At 42.2% G+C, this 8,411-nt stretch overlaps 2 protein-coding genes across 5 annotated transcripts in view; one reads left to right on the forward strand and one right to left on the reverse strand.

Annotated features, from left to right (window-relative positions):
- Positions 1–409, reverse strand: part of RFXANK (regulatory factor X associated ankyrin containing protein) — a 22,188-nt gene extending 21,779 nt beyond the window's left edge. The window contains exon 1 of one of the 3 annotated variants that reach the window (XM_018568418.1): positions 326–409. The gene's annotated coding sequence lies outside the window, so the exon portion shown is untranslated. Of the gene's footprint in view, positions 1–244 lie in introns of all 3 variants that reach the window. The other 2 variants (XM_018568415.1, XM_018568416.1) reach the window with 2 other exon arrangements.
- A 200-nt stretch (positions 410–609) lies between these two features.
- BORCS8 (BLOC-1 related complex subunit 8) lies at positions 610–8,056 on the forward strand. Of its 2 annotated transcripts, none has more exons than XM_018568414.1 (4): positions 610–803; positions 2,489–2,601; positions 6,770–6,834; positions 7,853–8,056. In XM_018568414.1, exons 1-4 carry the CDS (start codon positions 779–781, stop codon positions 7,962–7,964), a joined length of 315 nt encoding a protein of 104 aa, XP_018423916.1. In that variant the 5' UTR covers positions 610–778; the 3' UTR covers positions 7,965–8,056. The 2 variants fall into 2 exon arrangements, with proteins under 2 accessions (XP_018423916.1, XP_018423915.1); XM_018568413.1 differs by having other exon boundaries at positions 610–745.
- Positions 8,057–8,411: the final 355 nt, after the last annotated feature.

The raw sequence follows: 8,411 nt of genomic DNA on the forward strand, positions 1-8,411 counted from the left end.
AGCGGGGGGGGGGTAAATAATCAAAATTCTAACACCAGTCCTGCACGGTGTGCCAGTAAACAATGCTTACAACCTAGGAAGTTAATATTCCGGTAAGAATACGTGGTTCATTACTGCAGTAAAGTTTGGAGCTGCTACCCTATAGTCTGCTCCCCAGCTCTTTGCATGTCAATGGCAGTCCACAGAGGCTTACTCTGCTCCTCACATCCTCCCTTGTAGAACAGAGTCACGTGGAGTTACCCACCCGTGCAATGGCCTGCCACAGTCCTCTGCTGTGTCCCCTCTACTTCTTCAGCACTGAACGAGTTAAATTCGCATCACGCACCTCTTCACAGCTGCAAGCCTACACTTCCTGAAGGATGGGTGTCAGGGGCTTCCCGATTGGACAACGCCCAGACGTCTTCCGATTGGCTGATTCTCTCTCTGTCTTGCATGGGGTATCTTTGTTTATCATTAGATCTTTGTGTATAGCTCTTCATGCTGGGAGTTGTAGTGCAGCCTTTTTGCCTGGGTCATCGTGCGATTGAAGCGCTAAGCAGCCCAGGCTAGCAGTGCAGACTGATATACACACGACGTGTAAACACCACAGCATCGCCGTGCACTGCTGTACAGGCGGAACCTTCCATCCCACTGCACCCGGACAGCTGCTAGTGACGGACCCATGGTAACCCGGACGTATAGAGGCGGTACACTGATTAAATTCAAGCCATGGAGGAACAGGAGATGCAGATTAAGGTGAAAAAAGGTGAGCCAGTAGTGTTTTGGAAGGGGTAAAGCGATGGCGAAGCCGATTATTCAGAGAAGTAAGTGCTATACAACTCTTTTGAGTATTATGATACCATTTATTCAATCTGTTATGCACAAACATGAACTGGGAGCCTTGTACCCAGTTCACATAAGAATGGCGTTTAACCCCTTTGCTGCACATTAGAATGGTGTTTAACGCTTTCGTTGTCAGAATGATTTTATTGTTTGCACACATTAAAATGCCAAAAAACCCAAAATAATAAGGTCTTGTGCCAAATTGAAAAAAGGACCCGCCACCAGTTTCGTTTTGCCAACAGCCAGCTTTACCATCACTTTCGACAGGTCTAGTTAGTTCTTTATAGCACCATTTTAAGAATCTGTCACTATATGGATGCGACAGATTAAAAAAAAATATATACAATTACCAGTTTACACATTAGAATAATAGCGGTCATTAAGACTAACTCTGATCTGGTATACAGAGAGACCCTAGTGCTCAAAGTCATGTATGTGCTGGAAGCTCTCATGAATGTGACAGCTTTCTGCTTATTAGTTGCTAGAACACATGGCCGCTAATATCCTATCAACCAGTTATGCAACCCTAGCCCCATTCAGTTGCCGGCCAGGAGGGATGAGTCACTGGTTGATGCCCTCGGGTGCACAGACAGTGAAAGGAGATGCAGTAGACTAATGAGTTAATCTTTCTGGCTCTATGCTCTTTCCTCCTATCAGTGTGCTGCTTGCACTGCAGCACAACTGATTGTCTTTGCTCTGTCGTACACGGACTGCACAAGACTAGGAATGCACCGATACCATTATTGAAGCCGTACCGTATTTGGACTCGTACTTGCCAAAAGGCTCCAATGCGTAGCCCGATACCTGAGCTTCTGTCATCAGGAAGCCGTGCAGCGAGTCATTACACGCTGCCCGGCTTCCTGATTGACCGGGCAGCCGGCTCCATGCTACCTCGTGACTAGGTTATGAGAGAGCATGGAGCCGTCTCCCCAGCCAATCAGGAAACCGGGCCAAGTGTAATGACGAACCGCCTAGCTTCCTGATTGGTCGGGAAGCTGGACGTTGAGTAATTTCCCGGCTTTCTAATTGGCCAGAAAGCCGGCTTCATGCTCCCATGGAGCCGGCTTACCAGCCAGTCGGGAACCCGGGAGCCGTGTAATGGCCAGCTTCGACCACTTAGTGACGAGGAAGCATAGAGACGGCTTCCATGCTAATCAGGAAGCCAGGTGCCGAGTCCTTACACGCCGCCTGGATACCTTAATGGGACACTCGGTATCGGCGAGTTCCGAAACATAAATATTGGCACTGATACCGAAAAACCGGTATCAGTGCATCCCTACAAGAGACTGAAACCAAGACAAATCTCACATACTTTTAAATTTCAAAAATACATTTCATGATGTGTTAATAAATACACAGCTGCATTAATTTGTGTCTTTTATGTCTGTCTAGAGTTCAGCTTTAACATTTCTGAGCCTCCTCTACTAGTGTCAGTACAGACAGTTTCTAGACGGCTGATTTAAATGTACCTGCTGGCTCCTAATTTAGGCTAATGGGCATAAATGTATGTAATAAAATAAACATGTTTTTCTCTAAAGATTAGTGTGTGTGTATGTGTTAAAAAAAAAAACATGATACATGGAAAAAAGGGTTTCCACTTAGTAATGGAACATTTCATTTCTTTTCCTCAGAAGTCACATTATGCTCTTTTGTTTTGTTTTTTCAGTCACAGATAAGTTTACTGAGAGTATGTATGTCCTCGCCAATGAGCCTTCAGTGGCTTTGTATCGCCTGCAGGAACATGTACGAAGGTCATTACCGGAGCTGGCCCAGCACAAGGTGAGAGTGCTTTTCCTATAGCTTTTGTATTCGTATATGTGTTCAGAGAGCCCTGAAGTCAGAAAGATTTAAACTTTCATATTGTCTTAGCAGTTTGGTTATATGCAGTTCATTCTGTGCAGTATTTTAGATGTACACTTTAGAGCAGGGGTCTCAAACTCAATTCACTCGGGGGCCGCTGGACAAATTTTCTTCTCCCATGAGGGCCACTTGTCAAATTTCATACTTCAAAATAAAATTTAACTTTATACAATACCAGTATTAGTCTGCGTGCGTTTCTAATGTCCGTGTTTGTGATGGTTTCTTGGTATATCATTGTCAGTATTTTTTTTGTGATGGTTTGTGTGTGTGTGTGTGTATTGTCAAGATTTCTGAGAGTGATGTTGGTATGTATACATGAGTATATGTGTGTGGGGGGCGGGGTTTCTTTTTTTTTTTCCCCACAGGTTTTAATTTGAATAATACAGGACCAACAGATTCACACATTTACTCACACACAGAAATACACCTACAGTAAGGCCCCATTTACACCTGTAAGTTCCTGAAGCAGGAATCCCTAATCCATCATTTACATATAAGCGCTTATGCACACAGGTGTAATTGCCTGTATTTGTGGTTGCAGCAACTAATACCCTTCTGTTATGAGAGCATCCCCGGCCACTCTTACAGGCTCCACTGCTTCCATGTGGTGTTCGAGTTTACCACTACCTCATACTAGCCAATCACTATAATACCATGCCTCACTGGCCATTAGGAATGTTGAAAGAACATGAAGCAGCAGGGAAACTGCAACACTCAGAGAGTGTTCGGAAGAGGTCTTTTCTTTAGTTAGTTATTTTTGGTGTATTTCTGTGTTTAAATGTTTTTTTTGCTAATGGTTGAACTCGATGAAAAGATGCTTCTTTCAACCTGTTGATGTAATTACTAATATCCTGTGTTTGATAACCATATCCAAATGTGAAAACCTTTTTATTATAAAATACATTCAAATTGACCACCTGTGCTTGAAGTGAACTAGTTTGTCTTTTTCTCTGACATCCTTTAAAGGAGAACTATGAGATGAGTGATTTCCACTCACCTCATAGTTCTAAGCCGACCTGTATATCCGCTGCGGCGTCTCAGTATAACGCGCGCTGTAGCTCGCGGTGTACTGAGCTTAGGGTTCGGGAGGAAGCTAGTTTGTGTCCTCCCGTTACCCTAAGGAGAACTATGGGGAAAAACACTGACCCCATAGTTCTCCTTAAGTGACACTAAACTCGGGAGTGAAATCTTAAAAATGCATTCAAGGACTTTAACTATTACACAAATAAGATACACAGTGATGACACTGTTCTTCTAAAGTAGCCACCGCACCAAGCTCACTACTGTGATGGACTACAATCTCACATTTAGTTTACTCACACTGTAGGTGGGAAGAGCATTTGGGGTGCCATTGAAATGGATGGCACTGCAACATACCTCCCGCAGCACAATTTGTCAAGCTGAAACTAAAAATGATTTTTTCCCCCCACCTTTTTATAATTATTTATTTTTGTTGTTTTTAATAATTGTATTGTAAGCACACGGCGCTTGAATAGCTTCAGCCCGGGAATGACAACTGCCAGTGGCAAGACTCCGTAGATGGCAGCTGAATGTAAATACAGCAGGTAGTGGGTTGTAGGGCTGCAACAACAATCGACTAAATCGATTATGGAAAAAGTTGTCAACTTTTTCAATCATCGATTAATCGGCTTCCCATTAGTTGGCCCTGTTCATGGCTTCACACACGCTGCGCACCGCACCCCCTCCCCACCTCACACTCGCTGCTGCCAGACCCGCCCGCATCCACACGCTCACCGCCTGCCCACATCCACGATCGGAACAGGGACGTGGGGAGAAGGTAAGGAGTAGCAGGTGTGGGGGGATGACAGCCGCTGATAGACAGGCCCGATCTCAGAAGCAAGTTGCTGGTATTCTGCATTGCGCTGTATAGAGGACTACAAAACCCAGCAATAGTACATTATACAGCGAAATGCGGAATACCACCAGCTATAGAGGAATACAACAAATACCAGCAATAATAGTGTATACAGCGCAATGCCGAATACCAACGGCTATAGAGGACTACAAAACCCAGCAATAGTACATTATGCAGCGCAATGCAGAATACCACCAGCTATAATGTACTATTGCTGGGATTTGTTGTATTCTTCTATAGCTGGTGGTAGTCTGCATTGCGCTGTATAATGTACTATTGCTGGGATTTGTAGTCCTCTATAGTCGGTGCCGTTCTGCATTCATTGCTTTATAATTTTACACTTTCCATTTCACTATATTGTACACCACACTTTCTTTTTTACTTCCACCGCTCCAAGCTTGCTCCTGTGATGGACTACAATCTCAATACAAACTAGTAGTCCCTTCACTGGAGCCATTTAAAAATTTTTTTTTTTTTTTTTAACCGATTAAACTTAATTTGGCTAATCGATTTTGAAAATAATCGTTAGCTGCAGCTCTAGTGGGCTGGTGCAATAACCAGCCTGCTATTGGCCATTTTAAATTGCAATAGCAGGCTTTGTTTTGCACCCACCCGCTGCTTGCTGTGCTCTTTCCAGCATGGAGAAGAGAGCTAGTGGATCCAACCAACTAATCGATGAGAATATTTAACAACTATTCTCATCAATTTATTATCGATTAATCAATTTAGTTGTTTTCAGCCGTATTTACAACCCACACAGGGACCATGGGGAACAAAAGTATCCCCCTCAGAAGGAAGGACAGTGTAGGCACAAATTCAGAGATGATTTGAGGATCTACTGCTGAGTGATACACAAATAAGATACATTTTTGTTAATAGTTAAGGTACTTGAATTTATTTTTTAGATTTAAACTTTAAAGTGTTATGAAACCCACAGAAGTAAAAACCATATAGTTCTGCAGACCTCATGACCTACCATCTTTGCTGTGTGGTTTTCGTTTTAAGCCTGTGGTTGAATTGTGTTCATAAGCTTCAAGTTTTCTTCCCTTGCCCCTGTTCACGGTTGGCTCTGTCCCCTGGAGGAGTCCCATGGAGGCACCTTTGCGTGCGTACTGCCAGCTAGCACATACAGATGACTCTCATGCATAGTTTCAGCTGCATGGCAAACCACTCCCCGCCCCTGCACAGTCCTTTTTTAGCAACTGCATGTTTACTATACAACGCATGCTCTCCTACCCAGTTGTTTGGGGAAGCGGTGTGTTGTTTTTTTTTGTACATTTTTGCCCAAATACTTTTGTACAGTAATACCTTGGTTTACGAGCATAATTCGTTCTGGAAGCATGCTTGTAATCCAAAGCGCTTGTATATCGAAGCGAATTTCCCCATAGGGAATAATGGAAATTTAGATGATTCGTTCCACAACCCAAAAATATTCATATAAAAATGATTACAATACTGTAATATAATACAATACTGTACAAAATATAAAGAAAAATAAGCCAATTACCGGTACCTTCGTGGCTGGTGTGAGGGGGACAAGAGAGAGGAGGATTATTGTGTAGGACGACTTTCACTATCACTAACGGAATCACTGCTATCCCTTGACTCAATGGAATCTTTTTCATTTCGTGAAACCTTAACAAGGAATCTATTCAATGTGACCTTGCATTGTCGTTAAACAGACTCATCGCTCGCACTGCTACAGCCTTATTCGGTGGCGCTTTTCTACAAAATTTTGCTCTTATTGCAAGACATTGCTTGTATATCAAGGCAAACTTTTTCATAAATGTTTGCTTGTCTTGCAAAACACTCTCAAACCAAGTTACTTGTAAACCAAGGTATCACTGTACTGGGGATTGGTAATGTATTCCATGTAACCTGAATATTTAACAAAGAAATGGAGCATTTAATACTACTTTTTATATTTTTATTGCAAGTCAAAGTCCTATTAATTTCTCCCCTGGTAATGTGATCAAAGCCACATTTTTGTCTTCCAACATGGGTAACCTTTTCTGATATTTACATTTGATACATTGAGAGAGGATTGTATGTATGCTAATGCTGAGCTACCAAGGTGGGCATAGAAGCAAGTCTGAGGTGCTGCTGAATTTAGGCCTTTTTCATTTGATTTCATTAGTCTAGTTTCATTTGCTATATGGGAGAAGTTCACGTTCCCCCTATTTTAACAAAACAATTCTTGATATATTACAGGCTGATATGCAGAACTGGGAAGAACAGAGCCAAGGATCCATTTACACAGTGGAGTATGCTTGCAGGTACAGCTGTTAATTTATCATCCTAAAAAACGTACAGAATAATAGAGGGTGAAACAATCCATGCAGAATTCCTGAGCCCATCGGTCTAGTCTGAGAGCCCGCAGGCACTTTGAATATGTCAAGAAACAGGCTTTTTGACAGATGACCCCAGATTATACATTGGCTAGCTGGGTCCTGGGATGTGTTCATTTCTGGACATGACATTCATGGTTGATGGTTACTTATCTTCTAAAAGTAAGATAGTGGTCTATGATCCTTCTGTCAAATAAACTGGGGCAAAATAAATCGGTGTTAATAATCCGAATCTATATTGCCGGAAAATTATATTTATTTTGAAATCTAGATGGACTATAAATGGCCAGTATATTTTCAATGTGACGGCAACTTTATAAGCATTTCATAAAATTGTTTATTGTAGGGTTGGTTACTGGCTTTGTAGCTGCTGCCTCATTGTTACTTTGCGAGAGTCTCTCTCACACACGCGCGCGCACACAATAGTCACTAAGCCAAAATGCTGAGTATGGATATCACTATAGGGCAGGGGTGGGCAAACTCTCGGCCCTCCAGCTGTTGTAGAACTACAAATCCCATGTGGCATTGCACGATTTTGGCAGCCACAGGCCAGAGTTTGCCTACGCCTGCTGTAGGGCATGCTGCAGAATGCTGGTGATGGGACTCAGTCAGCTGGCCATTATACTTGGTGTTTAGAAACATCCTCAAACTGGCACATTAGCAGGATTGTACAAGGAGTTGGGAGTGGCATAAAGATAAACTCTGTGGCAGGCCAGGCATCCGAAAGTGCCTTATTCAGACCAGTTGTGTAAACCTGGCTTACAGCAGCTTTATATCACACCATCTATCACAATTTTCTGTAGCTAATGTCATTTACGTATTTGAGTGACCTGTAGGGTTTCTCTGCAGAAAGGTAAATCATTTTTTTAAATCATTAGGCTGATGATATAAATGGTGCCTCATTTCATGCTTCTTACCTACTATTAAATATTTTATTTTGCCGCAGTGCTGTAAAAAGTATGACCTTCAGCAGCGTGCACTTTAAGAGCGTTGAGGGTCTACTGAAGCAAGCCATCAACTTGAAGCACCAGCTGAACACCGTGCAGAGTCGCAGGTAGTACTCCGGATACAGTTTTCATTGTCCACCACAGCCTTCATATATAAACAGGACAGAGAGGAGCGTCAACGAGGAGCAAAGAAAATGTCCCTGCTTTTACTAATTCTTGCATTATTTAGTGAATTTCTACTCTGGGCTTTAGGAAAAACATATGTAATGGTATACATTGTCAATAATATCTGAAGTAACAAGGAAACATGTAAGAGGAACGAAGAAAACACTTTGCTAAAGTCAAAGTTTACATGAAAACAAATTAAACTGTGTTATGTGACAGGTGATTTATATGCTCAGCGGACGGTCTTTATGCAAGTCCTTTTATGTTTGTTACAATTATACAGTCCTATTTCTGTATAATGCAATCATACACAGATAAACATTGCCTTTCCTAATGTTCTAGAATGCTATAGTGTGGTAGTTGATATTGGTTTGTAAGAAGGCACTCGTGTCA

Source organism: Nanorana parkeri, unplaced genomic scaffold (assembly GCF_000935625.1).
Source record: "Nanorana parkeri isolate BGI_ZX_2015 unplaced genomic scaffold, ASM93562v1 scaffold1183, whole genome shotgun sequence".
Classification (NCBI taxonomy): Eukaryota; Metazoa; Chordata; class Amphibia; order Anura; family Dicroglossidae; genus Nanorana; species Nanorana parkeri.

Excerpts from the sequence above, each read along its gene's own strand:
- BORCS8 (XM_018568413.1), top strand. The coding sequence starts at position 709 with ATGGAGGAACAGGAGATGCAGATTAAGGTGAAAAAAG. Across the intron at positions 2,602-6,769 it reads CGGAGCTGGCCCAGCACAAG|GCTGATATGCAGAACTGGGA; the intron begins GTGAGAGTGCTT and ends GATATATTACAG. Across the intron at positions 6,835-7,852 it reads ACAGTGGAGTATGCTTGCAG|TGCTGTAAAAAGTATGACCT; the intron begins GTACAGCTGTTA and ends ATTTTGCCGCAG.